Source organism: Embiotoca jacksoni, unplaced genomic scaffold (assembly GCF_022577435.1).
Source record: "Embiotoca jacksoni isolate LCO1_2020_lvr unplaced genomic scaffold, fEmbJac1.0.p SCAF_8, whole genome shotgun sequence".
Lineage (NCBI taxonomy): Eukaryota > Metazoa > Chordata > Actinopteri > Embiotocidae > Embiotoca > Embiotoca jacksoni.
In genome coordinates this window covers 19,907,718-19,933,568 of record NW_027185436.1, presented here as the reverse complement: position 1 = coordinate 19,933,568, position 25,851 = coordinate 19,907,718, and the positions used below count along the sequence as shown (strand labels likewise).

At 39.8% G+C, this 25,851-nt stretch overlaps 1 protein-coding gene across 1 annotated transcript; it reads right to left on the bottom strand.

Annotated features, from left to right (window-relative positions):
- Nucleotides 1–2,120: 2,120 nt before the first annotated feature.
- Nucleotides 2,121–10,363, bottom strand: anapc5 (anaphase promoting complex subunit 5). The gene is made up of 17 exons (XM_069138749.1): nucleotides 9,947–10,363; nucleotides 9,779–9,858; nucleotides 8,584–8,693; nucleotides 7,663–7,906; nucleotides 7,415–7,481; nucleotides 7,139–7,240; nucleotides 6,851–7,041; nucleotides 6,666–6,747; nucleotides 6,465–6,557; nucleotides 5,333–5,514; nucleotides 4,954–5,089; nucleotides 4,699–4,773; nucleotides 3,634–3,755; nucleotides 3,428–3,535; nucleotides 3,047–3,194; nucleotides 2,716–2,878; nucleotides 2,121–2,599 (listed from the first exon to the last, which is right to left on the bottom strand). Exons 1-17 carry the CDS (start codon nucleotides 10,142–10,144, stop codon nucleotides 2,379–2,381), a joined length of 2,322 nt encoding a protein of 773 aa, XP_068994850.1. The 5' UTR covers nucleotides 10,145–10,363; the 3' UTR covers nucleotides 2,121–2,378.
- Between the last annotated feature and the right edge of the window lie 15,488 nt (nucleotides 10,364–25,851).

The window sequence follows — 25,851 nt, the reverse complement described above, 5'->3', positions numbered from 1 at the left end:
AACTCGACCTGCTAGCAGCTATACTAACTGAAAATAAGGACATCTCAGGTTGTTTGCCTGTGTTACCAAAATGTCTACCTACATCTTCCCCCTGATGTAAGTTGATCCTGAAGTGGACATTATTTAGAGGAAACTCACCGTGTTGTTTTCTACCATGACTCTCTACAGTGAAACTATTACTTTTGAATTGTAAATGTTTAATATCGAGTAGAGGTTAAGTGAATGTATAGTGTATTCTGAAAAATACATTTGCAGATATATTTTTCTAAACATGCATTGTTCTTATGCCATGTTTGTTGCCATGCTTGTTATTAAACATTTTGAACAAAGATGTTATATTTTACCATAGAAACTGTGCTGTTTCTGTATTGGAATATTAGGAATGAAATCACTCTTTTGTTTAGTTTGTGGTTAGAAACATGTTGTTTTTCAGTCAATTAGCTTATTACCTGAACTTTCTTCAACATTTACTTTCATTTTAGTCCACACGTTTTCAGAAAACGCCCATGAAAATGTTCCCCAAGCTCAAGGTAATGCACTGAAATTGCTGGTTTAGTCTGACTTCCTGTCCAAAACTGTTCTATAAGCGCCCTGGTGTGGCTTTGAGCTACTTGCTGCTCATAATGACATAGTAGTGTTTGACAGGTGTAATATTTTTTTTTAATGTTGCGGCCAATTAGCAACGAAGCCAAAGTACAGTTGAGGCTGATGGAAGTGCCATTTGTGCTGCAGATATTTGGTTCCAAACAAAAGTACTTTGACCTGATGAAGGCGCTGGAGGGAAAGTCAGAGGATCTCCGAGGACATTAAATTCATCCTGAAGGGAAAATAGACATTTGACCTACGGCAGTCCAGCTGTTAGTTAGGGAGACATTTCACTTAAAAAAGTAAAAGTCAGATCACTGCAGTCAATAGTTTGTGGTGACAATAAATTCCATGTCCATCCATCCATGAGTTGCTGAGACACTTCAGTCTGGACCAAAGTGATGGACCGACCGAGCCCAACAGCCACCTCGAAAGTCATGCTGCTACCGCGCCGAAAACTGAGAGAAGCATTTTTGTTGAATTAATGACTTTAAAGATTCATTAGTTTCGAAATTTGTTGCTGATTATTTTTGTCAATAGACTAAGCCATTCAATTTCATCACAAAAACACACAAGGTGAAGGAAAACTTTAGGACTTAGTGGATTCACTTATGGTGAGAGGAAATAAACAAAACCTGAAGAGGACTCAGGAGCACCTGAAAAGTCTGAACCGGTTTTGCTTTCAATCAGCCTTAGGCAAACATCTCCACTCGTGTGCTCTTTAAGCAGTTGAAAAACTAAATGACGAGCAGTGAGAATGTTTTATTACCTTTGGATAATAATCTAAAAAAATACTAAACTGCTGGTTTAAATCCCACCTGCATCATTAAGTGTCTGTTCAAAAAAACACAAACTGAACGTAAACACACACATCCTCCTCCTTTGAACTGGACCACATACTCTAGCTGTAATCAAGATAAATATGTAAATATTGGCCCTCGATGGACCAGTGCCTGAAGCCATGTCACAAAAAGAAACAGTCAGAGGACCACACTTGTACCTCATGACAGTGTGTGATATTTACATAGAAAACAGGACGGCTTTCATGATGCACCGCTGCAATCTATGTTTATCTGCTGGAGGACACGAAGCCAAACATGGCACTTCATCTGATGCAACAGAAACTTTCAGTGGATCGGTGCAGATGGTAAACGAGATAAATTTCCTGATAACAAGCCCTGAGGGTTTTACAGTCTCTTATGCAAGAGGGGAAACAAAACAATCCCACACTGAAATATCAAGATATGGACGAGTTGCAACTTTACATACAGCTGAGACTATCCAGGCCACTGGAACATATTCATCTTCTAGCTAACTGTGATAGTACCCTCATTCATCAAAAGGCGGAGGAAAAAAAATCTGCACGGTGGTGGCAGCTCCTGATAAACTTTCGACATTTTTTACCCACACCGTTGCCCGGCATGTGCGTCTGTGAGACAATCCTGGCCTGTGGTGAAATCTATTAAACCTCATGTTCTACATGGGGCCATCATTGAAATCTGTAACTGACCACGAGTGCAGGGACGCCGGAAACATTCTCGATCAACTGGAAACTCATCTTTATTTACGACTGCTGACATTGTTCTGTTAAATTATTATCCTGACACTGTGTGCAAAGAGTTCCACAGCTGCCTGTCAAAATATTTAGAAGTGAAATGTTTTACAGCTGACAGAAGCACGACAGAGCCTCACCACCATCTAGTGGTGACTTGCAATGACTCAACTCAGCGGTTGGAGATCTTTCGTCCTCTGCAAGAGCCACAACATCCAGTTTGTTGTTAAAGAGGGAGCAGTTAGAGTCGCATGGAGACTGGCGGTGCTGGTGACTGCAGCTCCTGGTCCAGCAGCCGGAAGAGCATGGCACTTTTGTTGCGCTGTAAGATTTGTCCCAGAGAGTGGTGGAGCTGAGCCTGTAGGTAGTGGACGTCCCGCAGCCGCTCCTTACAGTTCAGCTTGGAGAAATAAGCCGCAGCCTCCTTCAGTGTGTCGACAGCCAAAACCGCCAAACGCAAATCTGCCGTGACACAATGAGCAGCAGCGTGTAAATGTAAATGAGTAACCACTCAACATTACATGAAGTGGATCAGTATTTGGGGCGGGGGTTTGTGTGTGAGGGGGTGAAGGCGTTACCTGCTTGGCCTTGTCCATTTGGACTGAACCCAGCCACCGCCATCTGACAGCGAGCTGCCAGCAGCATGGCGCGGCCTTTGTCCATGACTGATCCGTGGGCCAGGACGGGCTCGATGGCTTCATGCAGAACATTCAGAGCCTGCTCAGGAACCCCCAACATCAGCTGCAGAACGGAGACAACAAATATAATAACTAAACCCTGCGTGCATGACCAGGCTGCTTTTATTTTGCATACACACCAGTCACACTGCAAATAAAAGCAGTGGTGATTTTGCATAGACGGGCAGCCGAACAGTGTTTGAGTGAAGTCTGTTTTCGTGTTGTGGTTGACCTGAGTGAAGGCCAGGTGAAGGATGGTTTCCGAAGCCAGGGACTGTAGGTGGTGCTGTCTAGCCAGAGCCAAGGCCTGCAGGAGGAGAGGAAGAGCTGTGGAGAAGCCAGACGACTCCCAGTGGAGCTCAGCAGTGGACAGCATCACTCTGGATGAGACATGAAAGGGCATGAAAGAGTTCAACTGCGGTTTAGACTAATCCCTGAGAGCATGTAGGTCAGAAAATACATTTTTGGACAAACATCTTTGTTGGCGCATCTACATTTTATGATACAAAAGGTGGTATTTGCAAATTCTCCTTCACATACAAAAATAACAGTAGACTAAGACTCACTGCCCTCTACACTGCAGGGAACGGGTATCAAATAACAAGCATCCTACCTGATGACCATCTCTGTACATTTAATCTTCTCACAGTGAACCTGCAGCCGCTGTAAGACGTTGTAGGCCTCAGTGCTGCGGTTGAGAGCCTTCAGGACTTGAGCTTTCCTGTTAGCAAACACAGTGTTACTTTTCCAGCACAAATAACGCCCGTATGAGGCAACCTTTACTAAAAGACAAACTGAAGAGCTGTGTCTTGGCGTTACCTGTAAAGCCCCTCTGTTTTGTTTAATGCAGAAATAGCTGTGACCAGCGGCTCGGCCAAGTGGTATTTCCCTTCGTTCATGTGTCTCTCAAATTGGATTTTCAGATCACACAGCATCCAGAGCTGAATTGGAGATTTAGGTAAACAAAAAAAACATTAACATAATTTGCTCTCATCATATTTACATAATGTCATGCATCACAGAATACAGCAATTAAACCTCCACCTCTAGGTTGCAAAGCCAAAATGTAATAATATTTGCTCAAAACCAAGCATCCAACTCTTTGACATCTGTTTTACTGCCCTAAAATGAGCATATAATCTGCTATATTTATTGCGAAAACAGCATGTAAAATTACCGGTAATCACAGAACAAAGCTAAACCACAGTAATCGCTCTCTGTGCTAAAGTGCCGTCACACTTACTGCAGTGTCTGCCACAGAGAGATAGCCACAACTGTTCACTAAAGCACGAGAGCTATATAAAGTGAAAGCTAGCTGGTGTAACCACAGCTACTCTTAGCTCAAGCTCAACCAAAAAAATATCTCATCTGAGGCGCCAAATCCAGTCATCATTAAAAAAACAAACTCCACTTAAACTCCTGCTAACTGCGTTAGCTTGGCAAAGTAGCAGCAAATGCCCGAGCTTTTGGCAGGAGTGAAATTTACGTGATTTGGTGTGGTTTAGCTACCTTAAAATCACACATTTAAAGAAACACATTTTTGATTTAATTCATTACAATATTTGAATACAAATCTTAATAGTAGATGGAAAAACAGAAATACATGTAATCCCTATGAACTATTGATTATAAACAAACTAGTTAAAATAAATGATTCCCTCTATTAATCATCTAAACACTCAAAGCAGTGCATGCAATTTGTACTTATTATTTAGCCTTAAAAAATATTCTTTGGGTTAAAAAAAACTCCAACCAGTTTTACCCAGTTGGTCAGCCTGTAAACTTCAAAGTCTTGTTTCTGAACTTTGCCCTCTGCAGTTACTGCTCTCTGGCTTTGTGCGGTAGGACACCATCGAACAACACAGTATGTTTGAGAATATGCACCTTGGCATGCTGTGTGTGAGGAGGAAACTGTTCTTTCAGATGTTGAACAACCTCTGAAACGGCACTGTACAGGCCCTGCAACAGAAACAAAGGTGCATGGAACAATGAGTCAAGTGCTGAGCTCCACCCAGCAGCTGGAAAACAGACCATATCAATGTTTCGAAGGGAAAATAATAAACCTTCCCAGCGACTGACTGTTAGATATGCAACAGCGGGACAGAAACCAAGCCGACAAGATCAAATCAAATGTGTTACCTGCTCAGCGTGCAGCTCGGCCAGGTGGCAGAGAGCCACAGCGAAGGCTTCTGTGTTGTTCTGCTGGACCCCGAAGTTAACCGGCTCCAGACTGCTCATGTTGAGAAGCAGCTGGGCCTGCTGCAGAGCCATGGTGCTGCACGGGACACAGGAGGCCACATTAATGATTCACAAAAAAAAAAAAATACTGTTTTTTATTTATGATGCCTATTTTTTTTTATGCTCTGGTCAAGTGTGACCTGTGCAGAAGATGTTCAGCTGTCCAAATTGTTAACCCATGCATAAAAGCAGGTGTGATTTAATGTGCATGTGGAGAAGCTTGTCAACAGTGAACAGAAGTAACAACTGTGTGTTGAGGTAGCAAGGTGAGGAGCCTGACCTCTTCCCGTACATCCTCCATATGGACGTAGTCTGAGCGAGGCTGATCTCGATCAGCTCCGACAGGCTGTGCTTCCAGTGCAGGATGTCTGTGTCCTTCAGTGCATCCATCAGTTTGTGGGCTGTTTTACCCTGTGTCGCCCCCTGCTGGACCAGAGACTGAATGCCCAGAGAAGCCAAGTACTACAACAGAAGAGGATTTATCAGTGATGGAAAACACATGACATAAATATGATACGCAACGGTCAGCTTTAACCAAACAACACGACTGGTACATGAACATGTTAGTTGTCAGCATCACTTCAAGCACCTCTCATTACAAATGATTGCTTTTAATTTATGTAATTGTAGTCTGACCCCAAAAAAACATTCTTAAACTTACTATTCCTTCATAAAATAACATGCATAGAAAATAATACATTGACGGCTTAATAGGTAAGAAGGATTGCAAATAAATATGTGGTTTGCCTCACATTAGGGAAACACAACACAGAACGATTAATATTGCAGTTTTTTTCAGTACTTGCATCACCTAAAAGAAATGACCAGTGCAAATATAGTCTGCAGCATTATCTAATGATTACTATTATATTTTAAAATCCAACAATAGAGCTGGGACGATTAGAAGATCAATCGATTAGTTGATTGATGGAAAATGAATCGCCAACTGTTGTGATAATTGATGAACCATGTTGAGTAAACTTTGATGAAAAATGCTAAAATTCTGATTCCAACATCTTAAATGTGAATATTTTCTGGTTCCTTTAGTCCTCCATGATGATAAAACTTCATAACTTTTTTGGTTGTGGAGTGGTGGTTGGAACAAAACAAGACATTTTAGGTCGCACCTCTGGCGTCGGGAAACACGAGTCAGTAAGTAATTGATAATGAAAATAATTGTTAGTTGCATTCCTATCAAACAATTATTCAAAGTCAGTGATGAACATCTAGAATGTTGTGATGTTCGTGTGTTATTTAAATGTAAATGGATGTTTTCATTTTGTATTTTTCACAAATTAAAAAAGTTGTGAAAATTGAGCTGAAGCAAATAATTAAAAAAACCCAAAACAAGATAAATAGCCAGAGCTATTTTAATATGGGCATTCTTATTTAAGAGCTCTTGTTGCACTCACTGGCAGGCAGAAATGGACAGCCATTTTCACAGAATCCTCCGTTAACACTGTGCTGTCAGATCCCTTCATCTGTTCCAGCGTGTAGAGCCAACTCTGAAGGAGAAGACTCGTGTTACATTTAGACGTAACTAACAATCCATCGCGGCACCAACACTGAGGTGATGTGAAAATAATTGGGAAGTGGGAACTTGTTTGTTTTACCAGACAGTGCTGCAAGCAGACATGATCGTTGGACTCCTGGGCAATCCGGATAGCCTCCTGTAGAGCCAGATCAGCCTGGTGACTAGAAGGAAAGAGGGGGAAAAAACCGTCTGTCTAAGGCAAACATTTATTCTTTTCCTACGTACTTGTCCATTTTCTCAGACTCCTCCAGCTCTTGTACTCACTAGTGGCCGAAGCGACAGTGCAGGCTTGCAAGGTTCAGCGCAGCATAGCGGAGACTTCGGCCATAGCCCTCATCCCCGTTGCTCTTCCCCTCATTACCGGACAGGATGAGGCGGTCAAAATAATGTAAGAGACTGTGGGCGGAGAGGAAGATGTCCTGGACTCTCATGCTGTTCAAGTAGTTCAGGTAATGCTGAGGAGAGAGAGAAGAGACCACAGAGCCATTGAAGGAGATACCCGACCCCTGGTAGACTTAACATAGTTGGGAAAGTGGAGTAAATGGACCTCACTGCTTCTGTAAAATCCGGGTTAAACTTCAGCATGTTGTTGAGCTCTTCCTGCAGAGCCGCGGGCTTTAGAGCTTTGTTCTCATCGTTCTTCAGAAGATATGCCTGCAGACAGATGTTTTCAAAAACTGTAAGAGCTGCAACAGCACATCTATGTTTGACACAGAGGATGTTGATGGCTAATATTTGTATCAATCTACTGCATGAAATCTGCTGGTTTTTGAACAAGATTGCACTACGCAGTTCCATTTAATTTCAATACTTGATATTAACACTCACCTGTCTTGCAAGAAAGTATTCTGCTTGTTTTTGGGATAGTGGCCCTTTGCTTGGAGTATTGTCACTGCTAGAACAAAGCCAAAATACACACATGAGAATATGCTGTCAACAAGTGTCCTGCTTACAATAATGACAAAACAAAAATCCTTCCGATTACCAAGATGTAGGAGGTTATGGTTTAGACTTTTGCTGTAAAATCTAGTACACCGAATAAGTCAATGATTCCGTCCTGTTACATCATCACTAACCGAAGCTCTGACTCATGCAGCGGGGTGTCCAGCTCCTCTCTGTCCAGTCTGTCCCCGACAGTATCCTCAGTGCTGGTGAGGTCCATGTCTGAGTCATCTGCGACCAGCGCCGGCAGACCCACCTGCCCATCTGTGGGCTTGGCATAGTGACTGTGGTAGTAGTGCTGCAGGGACTTGTACAGCTTGTAGACTTGACTGAAAGACAGCTTGTTGTAGGCCAGAAGCATGTGTCTCATGAAAAGACCTGAAAAGCAGGCGGAACGTGGCTTAATGCGAGACTCCTTCAAGGGATGGTTCGGATTGTTTGAAGTGGTGTTGTACGTTAAACATAGTCAGGGTATTATCTGCAGTAAATGGGGCATCAGCGCGTTTCGGGTTTGGAGAAGCAGGTAACTGTACCGGCAGAGAAGCTCAGCTATGTACTGCTGTGAACGGGGTCAGCAACAAAATGTGTTTTAACTACCATCAGAAATCACAACCAGTTTAAGTGTACAATAGGTTTAGAATATTTTCAAAGCTTTACCTTGCCGTCAAACTGTACCGTTATATCCACGTTATATCCAGACTCCTTTGACAAAAGCAGTAATTTTACCTCACAGGACATGCGCGTTGCTGGTCTTCTGCTACTGCCTTGATTGGTTAGTTTGTGTGTTAACGTGTGATGAAACTAACATCAGATATAGCAGATATTTAAAATGATATTGATTCTATTATGTGGGCCTTTTTAAAAAAAATTTTTTTATTGATGGCTGAAATACATTTGGTCCTGACCCCGTTCACAGCAGTACATAGTTCGGCTTCTGTGAATGTAGAGGTGCTTGCTTTTCCAAACTGAGGACTTGTCGACCCCCATGCCGAGTAACACAGACATTTCAGGACTTCCATTCAGACTTTAAGGCCTGTAATATGACGTGTACTCACCAACAACACTGGTTTTATAAGCCTCAGAATCAAAAGCAGTGAATGGAGTGGGAAGAGTGGAAAAGAAGTACTCCATGTCTTTCAGCTCTCCATCTGCCATTTCATGCAGCCTTTGAAGGAAACAAAAGCTTCATCAAGGACATCACTACTTCAACATTATCCTGATATGACATCATATCTAGGTAATTATGTCTGTATATATTCTCTTTTCCTTGCCAAAAGCAGCAATGCAATTAAGTAGCCTTTTATCACCTAAGAAATATTGCTAGAGTTAAACCCTACCTCACACTGGAAGATGCCAAAACGATTACTCATGCTTTTGTAATTTCTTGGCCGGATTATTGTACTGCAATTTCTTCTGGTTTACAGCAAAAAAAAACAAAACAAAAAAACAGTGATAGGCTCCAGCGTTACAAAATTCAGCAGTCCGAATTGTAACGAGAACTAGGAAATCGCTTTACTCCAGATTTAGCATCATATCTCTGGCAATGTGTGTCACTGAGGATTGATTTTTAAATAACTACAAAAAAAAAGCTCTTGTTTGACTTCAGATCGCCTTTGGTCTACCAATCAAATCCTTTTACATTTCCCTAAGATAAGACCAAGAGATATTTAAAGTTATTCAGGAACCAGTGTCAATAACTTGTGACGAGTAGACAGCCATGTTGATAGTCCTGTCATCACTCAGCATTGAGTTGGAGGTTATTGGAACATTTTCCCTTTACTGCAGTCACTAATGATTTGTTTTGGTACGTCATACTGAAGACATTATAATTAAAGTTTGACAGTGATCGGTGTTGAGTACTGTCGTGAGGTTTACGCGGACTAGTTTACGTTTAGTTTTCAGGACTATTCCGCTCTATTGTCTAGTTTAAAGCATTTTTAGAGAAGTAATCAAAAACTATTTGAATGTAATAAAAGTTACACTTAATCAGTAAAGCAACTGAAATAGTCACATTTCTTATTGGATTTTGAACAGGGTAACAACAAATCTGTCACCTAATACACTTAAAAAAAAAAGAAAAAAAAGTAACCTTCCCAACACTGATTTTGTTTATGAACGATGCTGTAGAAATAAAGTGTCTTTATTATTATTATTATTGGACAAATTGGGAGACTTTTCCGCGCTAATGGAAGACCGTGAACGCGTCAGCAGTCTGGCCGAGCAGGGCTCTTCAAGACCGGGGAGGTTTACCTGAGTTTGACGGCGTAAGCGGTCTGAGGGCAGCAATCCTCCACGGTCTTCAGGAACTGGCCAAGAGACAGGTCGGGACCCTGAAAGACACCAACAAACAGCGAGACAAAGGTAAACAACCTTGGATTTAAATAAATAAATAAATAACTAAATAAATAACTAAATAACCTGCTGCAGGGGGAGAATCAGCTTGTTCAGCCGCCTTCTCTCCGGCAGGGAGATCTTGGAAGCGGTCATCTCGTACAGCAGCGCCAGGACGGAGATCTTATACGGAGTCACCCAGTCTTTGATGCCGAACACGTTGGCGTGCACAACTCCGTTCGTCATCATCGGGTTGAAATACAAACTTTCGTGCACGCTCGCCATCTGGAAACCACCAGCAGCTAAACAAAGCTAGCGCGCCGGCCGAGTTGGTTTTTTTTAACGTGCGCCGAGTTGTTTCAAAAGGCGGAATAAACGCGACAGCGTTTCGCCTCGGTTAACTTTCAGATGACGTATCTCGCTGACAGCGTGCAGAAACCTCGGCTTTATTCGGCTTTTTTTTTTTTAGACATCTTATCGCCTCTTTGCTTTCAAACCGCCCTCCTCCTGTCGCCTGAAAAATACGTCATAAAGAGACAGTACATTTTTTTTTTTTTGTCGCGCATTTCTATCAAGCCACGGACGACAATAATAAATAATAGGAAATGAGGGCGTTAAAAGGGGGGATTTTCTGCTTTCAAATGTCGATCCTTATGGGACACAATTTGTGTGGTTTTATTTGAGCACACTATTCCCGTGGTCACTGTGAGTCTACCTTTATTTTGAAGGCCTTCACCGGAAATGGTTATGTATGCCATTGAGTCTGCCTTGGTCGTGGCAGCAGAAGTAGACGATGACAGTATCTAGTATATTATCCTGTTTATTACTATTTGGTAGCCACAATGCGTAGATACATCTGTCTGTTTTTGGATTTGTAATTTATTACAGTTCACCTGCATCAACTCGTTATATCTCTTTGTATTTGGTAGTCGCTGGTTTCTATTCGAGCACATTTAATTATGGATTTACACTGCCCCCCTGTGGTCACAATATGTAAATACATCTCTCCATACATGCCTTATATACATTACAGTACATCTATTTTGAAATAGGCAGACGTAGTTACACATTGTGACCACCAGAGAGCAGTTTACACTCACGATTAAAATGGTAGTCAAGACAGACTCAACGTACACAGATGTCCGCTCCACACTTTCAAAACAAAAAGTTGAATAAGTCAAATATCTTAATATTCATTTTAAAATCGAGCCAGAAGTAATATATGGCCAGCCTTCCTACTATTAGGGGGCTCTGGTCAACACATTCAGCAAACTTAGTTTAATGTTACTAATCACACTTCACAAAAATATAAACGCAACAATTGTGCTCAGTAACACAGATTTCAACAAAATGTGAGAGAAATAAGCCTTTTGTGTGCATCAGAGAAGTCGTAGATGTTTTAAATTAACAAAAAACTAAAATATCGCCTGAGTATTTTTTGTTAAGCGTAAATCCAAATATTTATACTCATCCATATTCTGCTCTTAATTCCTTAAAAATGGCACAAGGTCAATATATATTAGCTAAAGAATAAAGACTGAATGTTATTTCAAATTCTTGGCAGGTACAATGTCATATTTTATTTAAGTACAATTATTTCTACTGTACATTTACAATTATTGCTTGTTTTGTAAAGGCCTTATGACGGCAGAATCAAAATGCATTTGACTAACGTGTTCTCAACATATTACCAATGCTGTCTCAATTGGTAGATGGCCATGGCCGTCCTGGGAACACTGGAGGAAGGTCTCGGCCTCAGAGCCACGCAGGAGAGGCTTCTATCTGTTTTGTCACATGTCCTTCAGCAACATGTCGGTCACCTTCTGGTGGAACAAAAGCTCAACCAACTCAAGACCAGCTCTCAGCTAACAAAGTGGACACACTGGTGAGAGAGAAGAGTTAAACTTTTACCACGTTAATGATACACTTCCTAATTTTGTTGTGGTGCCAAGTTTATGTCTTTTTAAGTCCCAAAGAGTACTCCAAGTACTCCAGCCTCTATCCAGAAGATGGCACTATTGAACTTCCAGTTCATGGAGACAGGTGCAAAATTGAATCTCATCATGAACTGGGCTGAGAGTGTGCCCTCTTCGCCCCCCTCTCTGTCTCTGTGTCATTCTTCTTGTTGAGGTGAAGTCAGTAGACAGACAATAACACCTGTCAGAGTTGATATCTTCAAAAGTCTTGAATAAATTGACTGTAAATGCCTCTGTCAATACATGAGTCATCCTGAGCTAACATCACCAACTGTGTGACTGCAGTTTATATTCAGGGAAAAGCACAAACAGGCTCATGTGTCCTGAAAAATTGTCACTTCCAGGTTTTTAAAAAGGATAATGACAGAGTTTGACTTGGATAGATCTAGCTATCTATCTCTCTATCTATCGATCGATTGATAATTATCTTTATAATTTAAGGAACTATAAAATAAGAGCATTAACTGAAGCAATACACACCTCTCAGCACAGTTTCATTGCCCTGGTCCCATAATAATGCATCTGAAAGTTTATTCCTACATTGCACACAATGATTTTCTCTAAACAACAATAAACTATGGTGGAAAATGGCTTTTCAAATTGTACCAATCATAAAAAACCCCCGCAGATCTAAGTTAACCACAGTGAAATGGTTTGATTCATAAAAATTGGAACACTTTTACTGGAGCTCAGTAGCATGCAAAGCGAATCAGGTGAAACATTTCTGCTGCTAGTTAGCAAATGTCATCAGGTAAGATATCCCTTTAATGTTAAAACCGTAGCTATGCTGTACAATACTTTTAAGAGTGAATTGGACTGAGGAAGCTATAGCTTATGGAGTGTTTTGGTTTACTTTTTTAAATTTTCTCTAGTGGCTGGAAATCTCAGCGATCATTTACATGACAACCCTCTTTTCTGTTATGCAAGTCGTTTGTTTCATGACAAACCGAGCAAACAACTCTGGTGATTCCCGTGTGGGCAACTGTAGGCTGAAAATTGGGCCCTAGAGTGGGCTTCCCACAGAAAATCCACAGTGGGACTGATGGTAGATATGTGTGGGCTGCCCCTACTGCCCACACTAAACCCACAGTGGTTTGTTTCCTGGGAAAGTTTGGTCCAAACTTCTTTTTGTGTGTATAAAAGACAGCAACTACGCACTGTATTCAATTTGCTTCATTTTTCTGAGGATGTTAAATAGAAGGTCATCGAGGCTGCCGTGCCCCCAGAGACTCTTAAGCTAACATGGAAAAAAGTCTCAATTAACATATTGAACTACTCCTTTTTCACAGGGTCATTTTTCTACCCTCCCCAGTTTAAGGGTTTTACATAACATATTATCAATTCAAGTCAGTGATATGCTTATAGTCTTTTTTTTAAATTGTTTTATTTTCATGGGAGATGATGTGCACTGTGGATTTTTGTCTTTAAGTAGAGGTGTGTAACACTAGTCTGAGGAGTGTTAGATGACCAGAGAAAAACGTATTGTGCCCCGTGTGAGAGATAACAGACCTCTGTGTATACTGACCCTGAATCAGCTTCCTGCTGCTTACTCAGTGTCTCTAAATGGATTAAGTTGTCAGTTGGACAGCCCATCTGAGATTTTTAATATCCAGCCTGAGGTATATCAAGCAATCGTCTGCTAAATGGCATCAGAGGGATTTGCTTCGGTTATATTGCAACGTTTTCTCTCTCCCTCTTTTCTCATCTTAAGATATGGTTATGACCTCTACGATTCCTTCAGGGTTTGACTTTTACATTAATAACACATTGAAGAGCCTGAAAATTTTTTATTCCATGAAGTTATTAAATGTAATATTCACTCTAGAGTTCAACATGTAGTATATGTGAGAACGAGAGCTTAGAATCTTTGCCACATTTATGACTTCAGCCCATTTTATCTGTACATCAGCAGGTTTCCATCAGGCTGTGTTGTTGAAAACCAACCTACACATGAATGGAAAAAGAAAACATGGGGGAATTTTGAGAGTGATTTGGGAAGGGACACAAATCTGTCCAGAAGCTTGTTGACCTTAAGTGAGAGGACTTGTGGCTCATTGGACCGTAAGTGACACCTACCTCTCCATGTATGCAATAACTGCCCATTTTCAGCCTCTTTGCGGCGATTCAGTCACTTTAAATGGACCTTGAATACACAGGACTTCTTTTGTCCATGGTGCTGAAGTGTTGTCCATAGTGCTGAAAGTTCAACCAGTAGAGGCTTGAAGAGCAGAGTGAAGTCTGTGACTCTGCATTTGGGTTTCCACAGAGGGAAAGCTGTCAGCTGTTTGTGTGTGTTTGTGGATTTCCTTCTCGAGGCAAATGTGTTTGGTTCGGTGAGCCTGTTTTGTTTGTGCTTCTTTGTGAATCTTTGTGGGTGTGTGTATGCATGCGAGTGGGTGGTTTTATACCACAAAAATATCTTGTAACAGTTGCCACTGTTCGTGACAGAGCCCAACTGGATGGATGTCTTTAATGTAATTTGGTTTGAGTGTTGCACTTCGCTAAAGCTTTACGGTCCCTGTAATTTTCCCACAATTTCCTTAAATTTTTCCTGGAGGGAACTATGTAATTTGGTAGAAATTATACAGGGAAAGAAGAGTCAACGTTCTGTCTTTCACAATCTTTTATTCCCCTGAGCGTTATCGTCTCAGTCCAACAACAAACCCAGTTTTTAGTGCTCAAATGAAACCATCCTCAACAAAACAAAAACCTCAATACAAAGGAATAAGAAGCACAAACACTCAATGTTTTCACATATGCCAGTATAAACATACTAATCATATTTCCTTTGGCATCAAAGAAAATGCGGACAGAATATTTTAGGTATGTTAGTTTAATTGTTAATTGAACACAAACAAATAAGAATATAAAAATGGACAAGAGAATTTTTTTTTTAAATTAACAATAGCAGCATAAGGTTCCATCTTCTAACCACACTATCTGTAATTTAATATCTGTCACTTATTTTATGTTCTTTGAACATTTTTAATAAACAAAACTTTGTCAACAAAAGCAACACTGTCCTTTGAGTCTCGCAGTCACTCAGCCACAAATTCAAATATATCTGAAAACAGCACACACTTTGGTCTAATTGATTTTTGAATATTTCGTTTTTTCAGTTCTGGATTCAATTCGAGTTTATTATCACTACATGGTGAAAAGAACACGCGCCACAAAAAGTGACTTTTTGTGAAAAAGATACAAAACATAATGCAACACAAGACATCATTTTACAGGAAATCCACGAAGAACAGTTGACAAAAGAAAAGGAACAAAACTAAACAAATGTAGACACAGATTGCAGAAAATTATTGGGCTTTTATTTGAAAGAAATGTGGTTGCACAATATGTACAGGAGTTATAAGGTTGCTGATTTTCAGAGGAGTTTCCACAACAGAACAGCTCAAATCTGGATTAATAACATTAAATATTCATAGCTAAATAAGAAACCAAACACCAAAACATAACCTTCCTGTCTCACGGGTTCTTTAACACATGAATGGATAGAAGGCGGTTGAAGCCTCCAAAACAGTTCAGTTCGATAAACTAACGCTAACTATATGTCCACAGTCAAAGTATCTGTTTCTGTAGAAACTACTGGAAATAATTCATATAAGAGATACTGCAGGCAAATGATCAGAAACAAAACAGCTATTTGAAATACTTTGTTTTAATCCACTGTGAATTTTTCTTGCATGAAATACCTCAAGGACACCTTCATCCAGCTCCCACCCACACTCTCCTTGTCTCACAACACTCAAGGTAATTTATTTAATACATTGCAAAATCATTTATCATTTTTAAGGAGTGACAAGAACAAGGCAGCAGCAGTAAAGGCTACATGATTCTTCATGGTAATGAAAGAACTTTAAAGTCTGATTAGTATCTCCTGTCTTGCAGTTTTAAAAGCAGTGGGGGAAAATAAACATCAGGGGTTCTTGCTATGCAGCCACGGCAGCTCAGGCATTAATGGTAATCTCTTTCAGGAATGTGTGTGACTGTTTTCAAAGTGACTATAGCTTTGCCAAGCTTCTCGAAGCTGGAGTTCAGCTCAATCTTTATTTTGAACTGAACTGACAGCTTCACGTTGATAATATGTTCAAATGTTATGTAGTTTTATATTTAAACATGAAGGTCCTCCTGCTAGTACATTTAACCAGAAAAACATCATCATTTCCCAAATATTCTTTTCAAAAAAAAGATATAGATATACATACAATTTTGTGTAAAGTTTCCCATCATTTCACATGGATTTTCCATTTTCAAGCATCTTTAAATTTACAGTCTGTTTTTCGATTTTCTGTCATCAATTTACAATTAAATTCTGTAATAAAAACAATCATTGTTTAAAGAAAAAAGTAATCGCTTTTCAATAACATAATTGTATTTTACAAGGTTTGTTAGTAAAACCACATAATGAAATTTAATTTTACACTCAAATTTATTGACAAAAAAAGACTTTCAGTCACTGCTAGTTTTTATACAATTCAAAAGTATTTTTACCAGGTGAATGATCTCCACAGTGGCTAGAAATGTTGGTGAAAATCATTTTTTGTCACTGTCAGCGCTCATGCTGTTTCCATTGTCCTTATGTCAAGATGACACACCGAGTCACCTGTCCAATTTCAAGTTGACCCATCGGATATCATTACGGGTGGCCCGACAACCGTGAAAGTGTCAAAGAATAATTGATGTCATCGGATGGTTGTTGCTGAAGCTATACATCATCTGATCTCAACCAACGTACCTTTTTATGTTAGTACATTACAGAATATAATAGAGCAGCAGCATCCGAATTAAGGCTGTCCGCAGAAATGCCTGCTCTAATTATGAATTACGCTGTTAAAAATAGATTAAATTCAAGAGTGATTTTGCAAGATATATTACCATATTTATTATGAATAACGAAAGCCAATGCAATAGACTTTAAAATAATCACTGTCTACATACAGACGTGGCTTATCCCTCATGCATGCATCACATGCATTTTTTGCAGTGGCTCTTCAGGTAAATTGCCAACACAGTCACAACTTATATGTAAACATTTATGGTTCTAAATGTCATCCACTGTTGCAGTCCTCTGGTACTGGCTCTTATTCTGCTGTGCCAGCATCCCTGGGACTGCCATTAAATGGAGCTGAGCCGCTGGAAATTATCTCCTCTTTCTGCTGATGAACTAATTGTACTCGTATGCTGTAATAACACCATTAAAATGTAATACACTTGGGATCATTACTTCACATTTGATATAGTTGCGTGTTGCAGGATAAAGAAAAGAAAACAAGTGCTTCAGTTACAACAATGTTGATGCTCATGAGGAAATCCACTTTTCCAATCAGGAAAACATCATTGTAAGTGACTATAAAGGAAGGTGTGTTTTTCTTCTTCATTGGTGAAAATTGTTCTCCACAGGCGCACAGATTAAATAGCGGGGGAAAGCTCAAGTATTTCATTGTGGAAGTACAGATAAGCATTAATCTGAGGTTCGTGCATAAAAAAAACGACACATCCAGCTGCTAGAAGTGAATGATACAGTGCTGTCATCTCGGGCTTTGATGAAAGATCTTTCATTTTCTTGGCCACTAATGGGAATTCTTGCAGTGTCACTGAAGCCCTCATTTAAATTCCTGTTTTTAATTCATCATTTAATTTCTTCAGGGCCAGCTATCCTGAATGAATGCGATCTATCTATTTAATTCCAGAAATTAAACTTGACTATTTTATGAAAGCAAAGCTATTATTTCACACCTATGTACCCTCCCAACATTTGTGCACACAGGCACACTCATTGCCAGAAACAAATAAAAAAAAAAAAATTGATATAACTCTTTTACAAAAAAAACAAAAAAACAACTCCATCAAAGTTGGTTTTCTAAGCTGGCCAGACACTCTGCCATTAAGGGATTCAGGGACTTCTAGCGCCTTAAGCTCAGCCAGAAAACGGTGACAGTGCTGGTCATAAAGTCCCAGAATTTTCATAGTCAAGCTTTAGTGAAAGAAGCAGTGGTGGAGGGTCCTTGCCAAGCCTAATGATTTCAAATGGGAAAAGACTTTGGTTTTGACTTAACATAATTAGGGAAGATGCAATAACACTGCGACCTTGGAGCAGCTCACCTGTATAACAAGTGGTCAAACAGGTCCGCCCGCCTGCCCGTCCGTCCATACATCCATCCATCCGTCCATACATCCATCCATCCGTCCATACATCCATCCATCCATCCATCCATCCATCCATCCATCCATCCATCCATAGTTAAAAGAGTCTTTGCTTCTGCAGCTCTCTCTTGAAACAAGCAGCTACCTTGAAGCTCAAGCTCATTAAATCCTTCAGACATTGTTTTGCACTCCCTCTTTGACACTCTTTAAGTGTGTGCTTGCATTAACACCACGCTATCATGGGGGTGTTTTTCATGATTTCAGTGGTTTCCCAGCTTCTTTTTTTTTTGACCTGTCAAAGACTCCTTCAGTTACACATTGTGCTCGTTCGAACTGATGCTACTATTGAATTAATTAAAGTAGATTCTATTACAAAAGATCTTCCTTTCTGACTGTCTTTGTTTTGATCAGTTAAGAGTGTTTAGAGTGGACTCTGTTTCAACATTTTATTCATCACCTTGAGACATCTTCAACTTTTTATTGATTATTAGTCATCTGTAAGTTTGATCTGCATGTTTCAACCACTTAACCATTCATTTTAATGTATTACTTTAAGAAGATCATGCCAAATAGTTGAGTCACAACAGACAGTATTCAGGCGATAAGCTCTCCCCAAAATTAGTCTAGCTACTCCACAATCTTTCCACATACCTCTGACAGCTGCCCTAAGGCACAAGGACCCCCAGTTGGGAATCACTGATTTAAGGGCCACGCTCAAATCTGTCTGTCTATTGTATATGTGCAAGTAATGTTGCAGCAAATGTCTTAAATATCCAAACTGAAGCTATACTGGGAGTACTTGCAGCTTGCAGTTTAATTTGCACTTGATTAGTTTTAAACAGCATTTTCCAAATGTATTTACTTCTACATATTTAAATCTGCATGCAAAGGCCAGTGCATTACAAATTTTAAAAGGACCAAAATGTAAAGACTCGTCAGAATCAAATATTATTTGAGTGCAATTTATTTAGTGGCCCTTATCAGTTAAATTATGCTGTTTTTCTGTTTAGGCAATGCAGGTGCAATCACTGAAGGGGGTGGAAGTGAATCTGTTTCTTAATTTATTTATGTAAACTTGGCTTCTCTCCAGTTGCAGCAGATGATTTCATTTGTCTGAGCAGAGTGCCTGATATAATAGGATTACAATCTGGCTGTTGGAAAATTGTCTGTGAACCTCTGTGTTTCTGAAGGCTTGAGCAGGTCTATTAGCCCATGATGGCATGCTGTGTTTTTTTATTCTTCAGATTTATCTTGCATTAAAGTACATAATATAGCATGTAAGTTAAGCTATTAGTACGAGTGTAGTATTTACTTCTGGGGTCAGGGAGGATCCTGATCACTGAAAAACCAGTCATTATTGATTATTCATTTGAAATTGAGGCATTTTGAGGCCAGATTGGAGGCTTTTGCCTTATAGCTGCTAAATGCTCTGCATATTAACGTTGCTAAACGTGTCTGTCGGTTGTTTGGTGCTGGCCAGTTGGCATGGACTTTTAAGGCCTTTTTGTTGTTGTTGTTAAAGCAGCAGCCTGCTGTGCCTGGAAATTACATGATTCTCGTGATAATAAAAAGAGCAGAACATTTCAGCTTGATTTCACTGGAAATAAACAAAACTGGTGGAATGTTTAAGAGGGTTAAAATGACCAATGTTTACATTTAACCTCTTGGGATCTGGTGATTTGTGCATGTAAAACACAGCTGTGTGTAGTCTGTGCAAGCATCTTAATACAAACCATATTTACGTTCACTGCGACCTCTAAAAGCCGTTGTATTTGTATCGGGAGCAAAGAAGGGAGTCCGGCGATGTAGCATAAAGAGTATGGTATCGAAGTATTTATTGTTATTGCCATGACGACAAAGTTCCAGTACACTGTCGCTTGTACTGTCCAGGAGCCATATATCTGTACTGTATGTTGCTTTGGCGAATGAACTACGCTGTTGTTTCTGTGTCAATATGTGTCGGTTAACACCGAGTTAACACTCATCGTTTTGGGAGTCAGCTGAAAAACATCTTCTCTGTCATTTGAGGACATGTAGGCTAACGTAAAACAGTGAGCTGACAAACTCTGTTTGTTATCAAATATAACCTCCATCCCATTACACAGTCAGCTTATCTACTGTCAATATTAATATATTGAATATAGCAGTCTTAAAAAAGTAAAGACGACTTAATTTTTTTGCATTATCCTCGTGTGTAATCGTGGACTTTTGATGTGCCGAGAAACACACACTTCAAATGGAGACAGAATAACTTCACTTACATCGCCAAATTGGTCGTGTGTCATGGTGCGAAAAGCTCTGCTTTTAAAAAGGATGAGAAGACCAGTTGCTCACTTACTCTCTAATAATTTATGATAATGAATTCCTCCTAATCCTAACCTGCTGCCATCGGTGTCCTGACCTCCGACCACAAAAGAACACCAAAGAATGCACCGACACTGCGCGCGGTGCACCTTGGTTCTCTAAATTAGCTCCGTTTGTCTCGTTACCTGTTACCATTTACCAGGAAAAGAGAAGTCAGTGAAGAAATTACGTGCAGCAGAGAAAGTCTAATCAGAAACACAAACTCATGTCTCCGGGGTGTATTCAGATGAAGGGTTCCCTGGAGACATTTGGCGGCTTCGGGAATGTCTTCGAGGTGGGATTAAGTCAAACATTTTTTTTACACCAGGGACACATCCACACAGTGCACTGCAGTATGAATATTAGACTAACCCTTATCTATCTGTAAACGGATTAAGTTCAAATGCAGCTAACTGTTTGATACTGTAGTTTATTGAAATGTACTGGTGTCAGTATAAAAAGGGAATTACTGTATTTGATGATTATTGTATAGCTAACACTCACCCCTGTTTCTTTCTATGTTCGTGTGGCACAGTTGGCTAATTCATTTATTGTTTCAAAATTAAAATCATAAACAAGGATAATATCTGTTCATTTCATTTTAAATGCCTTACTTGCTTTTTGGTCTTTGTCAGAAAAATCTTGCCTTATTCATCTTGATTTGTTTTTTAAGCATTTCAAAAAAAGTAAGCAATTTTAAATATAATGGCTCAGCTATTTTTGCCTCCAGTGCACACTACATTACACAATAACAAGTAATCCTTTCACTAATACACATGTCAAACAGTATCTGGAGGGATCTGGCATATACCTTTATGTTCAAATTAAGCACTGCTGTCATCTTACAAGCCACATGCAGCACAGTGAGTGAGTGCACAGAGTACCAAAGGAGACGGGGATCTGCATTTTATTCCCCAGGCTACCTGCTCTGAAACACAAGCTCAGATACTCAAACAGGGTGAGGCCTAAGCAACAACGAGGGTGAAAATATCTTGCAGGCGGAAGATATGACATGATAGATGCGCTGTGAACAGAAATGAGGTGCAAACAGAAGAAAACAGCTGGTAAGCGCTCGTCTCTAAATAGACTGAGGGTCCCGTTTTCTATTTTCTTCTTAGTTGCCATTTGAACAAACAACACAGTTGCGGCGTTTCATCCCAGCAAACACAAATCCTGGATGACATGGAAAATCCATCCATCCATTGGTGATTAGCACCAGTGATGCAAAGAGGCGGCAATTTGTTCTTTGACTTTAGACCTGACCCCGGACACAGAGGCTTAGCGTGGCTCCTGTCTCTGTCGCCTGGTGTTTCTAAAAGCGCACTGAGAGCTCCCTAAGCATTACTTCATCTGGGACGATGTCAAACATAATGTTGACAGTTAATGTGGTCATTTGATGCATGGCTAGTAGTGGCGGCTATTCAATTAAAACAGCCCAAATGGCCAAAATGCTCAATTAGCTTTAATGTATTCTACTTTCTAATGAATGCTGTGTAAGTGGACGAAGGAAAAATAATTTATGACGTATTTTACCTGTAATGGCTTAACTTCAAGTTCAGCATTACTAGTCGGGGGTATTTTTGTTATTGTTTATTATACTCTTGTGTCAACCTAATCCTCGGACATGATATAGACATTTGTCTGGGAGACTGAGTGTTCCCCCTCTGGGCAGCGGAATGGACAACACAAAGCTAGACTGAAATCCATGTTGGCAAAGCTGTTTAAGTGAAAAGTGAAACTCGAGCCGCTGCACAAAAACTTCTAATACCCGCACAGACAAGAGGAACAGATGTAAACGTACTGGTAAATATCAAACACTGACAGCCTTCAGAAGCCATGTGAGACTGTGCGCCCCCAGAGTGTTGACTACGATTAGATGGCACATGCTGCTTGTGCTGCAGTGAGTTCTCTGTTGCTGTTATCCTTCATTCTTTCATCATATCAACTCTTGCTGTGTGTGGTGAGAGCAACAAAGATTTTAGTTTGAGAATGCCACTGACCACAGTTTTTGTGCCTCTATGTACAGCTTGACATGTTTTCCTCTATGAATGTGAAATCCTCAGCCCTCGCCGACACAGCGAGTATGGTGTTTGTAAGACTCGAGCAGGGTAATCCTCAAACTGCCTCTGAGACCAGTCTTTAAATCAGCCAATCTGAGTCGGATTAGACAGTGTTAACAGGATTGCCTTGGAAACATAATATTAATTTCAGCCCTCAGAAAGAGGACAACCGCACTACATGTACTGCTGCTTCGGGGCAGATGTCGAGTTCACTCTCTCCCTCTCTAAAGTGTCTCCCAAATAGAGTTCTTCCCGGAAGAAGAATAATTCAATAAAATCTGAGAAACTCTTCTTTAGCATTAGTTCCAGATGTTTGGCCTCAGACGTCTGGATTGTCGGTGTGTGAATGTCTTACGCCTGGATTTTGTGTGCCAGTCCATGAGATTTATTTCCTAGTGCAGTTGAGCGAAAGCCAACAGCAGGTGTGAGATTATGATTCGCTCTTATTTTGAGGTGAGCAGATGTGATGCTATTAAAACCTTACCAGACACAAAAACTCATCTTTAGGACCATTCTTATCATCTACTCACATATAGGACTCCTTCATAACACCAAATAAAGCTGAGATGAAGGCTTTGTTGAGATGGATCTTAAAAGTTACTACCTTTATGTAATATGGAAATTCTTATAAAGGGTGTGAAAGGTATCTCTGAAAGCAGAGTTGGACTAAAAGTCCATTAGCAGTCTTCTGCGTGTCTGTGCTGCAAATGTGCTTAAAACTGTTAAGTCGCTGGTGGACAGAACACGAATGTGAATTATTTTTTAGTTAATGCAGTACTTTCGGCATACTTCAAAGCACCTGTTTTGAATGTTGAATAGATGTTTATTATCCAACATCTTTCCCAAATAAACACCACAGCCTGCTGGTGGGTTCTGGAGGCCGTTATCAACAAAAATATGACCACTGGACAGTACCAGCGACAAGTGTAACGTACTTTCGTTGTCAAAGTAATAATAACAAACTTGTTGTCAACATTGTGACACAATCACAGTTTGCTTAGGTTTAGGCACTGAGAGTACTTGGTTAGAAAAAACTTTACTTAAAAACGTTACATACGTTAATTTGCGTACGTAATTCTAAAAAGTAAATGTAGACATCTGTGAGACCCAAACGGGACATAAACAGCAGCCTTCTTGGTGAAACTCCCGTGTTTGAACCATTCAACCACATTCTTTCACAGACTTGGTTGTTTTTTATATTGCGTCACCTGACTTTCTCCTTTGTGCCCGTCATACTTTCTACAGCCACTAGAGGTGTCAGCTGAATGTTCAGTATGTTCCTATTAGCTATTTGGGAAGAAGTTGGATGATAATTTCCTATTGAACTGTCTGAAAACAGAGTGGGTGTTCAAAATGAGTACACAGCAAGATTGGGACGAGAAAGTTTTAGCACTGATCAGGTTTTGTTGATGGCAGGCGTCTAAATGAGAGTACATTTTCCACTGTGAATTTTCAAAGTTTTTTTTTCTCCATGAGACTAATGTTCATCATAATACTCTAGGTTTATGGTAAATGAAAGTAAAAACCGAAGTAAAGCTATATTCTTTTAAATCCTTAAAACCTGCGTTTTTTTCCAACTCAAGGAAACTGTAATAAGCTTGAAACACAATCCTGGCCAATCATCATCCAATAAACTTGGCTAATGTTTTGGCAATCAGTCTTATCACAACATCCAGCAGACCTAAAGTATTCACTTACAATAGTGCTTAAGATCAGCTGGCAGATGTACGTAGGTCCAATGTTTACTTTCTTTCTACCTCTGTTTTGGTCTCCACTCGTTCCTGAGGTCAGTCTCTGACTATAAAATAGTTAATACTCCATTATGTTCACCTACTGTTTGCTCACTTTGTGTATTTGGTGTTGAACAGTGCACAGTTTTGCTGAGAATAGCTGTCTGCTATCTGGCAACAAGACTAATGAAAGCTGTCACACTGAAACAGTAACGTTGTGGGCTTTAAATTATAACAATTAGCTGACGATGTGGAAGTGTTTTGCAGAGCTGAGGGGAAGTACAGAGTTGGATGATTATTCTATTACAACGAGTGATGGAAACATAATTTATTTTTCAGTCAACATTTGATTTCTTAAATATGAATCAATTTTTATGGAGCAGAAACATTTCAGTGACAATCAATTAGCACATTCGATGATAATTAGAGCGATTCTTTCACCAGCAACATCCTCCTCTGACGAACTAGTCGCTTTTTGCTGTTATAAATACCCTTAATTTGTCCGTAGGTTTCCTACTAGAAGCTGCAGACAGGCCTCATTGGTGCTCCATCGTAGACAGATATTCTCGGTGCCACTCAGGCACTGAGCAGCTCGCACAGGTCTGGGCTCAATGTTTTGGTCATTAGTTCAGAACCATTTACTTGATAATCTCACCTGGGAAGGACAGGTAATGGTTCCTATCGGCGCAATTATGGCTACTCTCACAAACAACTATTCGTACGTGTCATGTACATACCTGCTCAACTTCTCTGACCTCGGGAGCTAAGTGGTGTTTCCTGACATCTGGCACAGTCCTGAGGCCATGGTCAGAAAACGCTGTCAGATTTGTGAAGACTAACAGCAAACTGGTCACGTGACATAAAATCATTCCATTTAAATTGATTGATTCTAAATAATATTTAAACAGTTCTTAAGGGTACAATTTTACTTCCTATTTTTTACTGTTATAGGTTCACCAGATTTTGCTTGCTGGCTAATCTTTTTAAATGATGTTGGCATTTTCAACCCCTAGTGTCATTGTATTTTCTATTTAGTCTGTGTGATATTTTTGATGTGTGATGCCTTAAACTCGGAATATAATTTCCACATAATCTGTGTTCACAAAATATAAACTCCAAAATCTCATTATAGGATTTAATTGAAATTACTTTATTTCAGGATTTAATGTTGTGACATAACTTCGATACATGAGATGACTTCCTATCACCCTGTAAATTACTTCCTCTGAACCTGCCATACTTTTATTATTCGTGTCTGTGTGTGTGTGCTTTCTTCTCCCCAAAATACAATTACAAACACATCCAGGATAGTATTGTGACATTTCACAGGTAAGTGTTGGTGTTTTTCTGAACCCTCCAAAAGGTCACATCCAGTGATAAAGGAAATCAGCACAGTGTAAGACATATTTCTTGGACAAAATACATCAAAAGGAAAGAAAAGGGAAAAAAAACAGAAGAGAAACACAATCTGCTTTTGTCACTTCAGGTTAGAAAAAGAAATGCTGTTGCATTTCTATGTAAGACAGTTTAGGTTCTGGGGTTACAAACTCTTCAAGCACTGTTATAAGGACCCTAAATGGATTATTGTCTTAAAAATGCTTTAATATCATATTTTCATGAAGCATAGATAGATAGCATAGATCATTTTGTCAACTGGCAATATGACTGATAAACATTTTAACCTATAATGCTTAAAGTCTAGCCTCCCTATCCTGCAAGACAAGGTG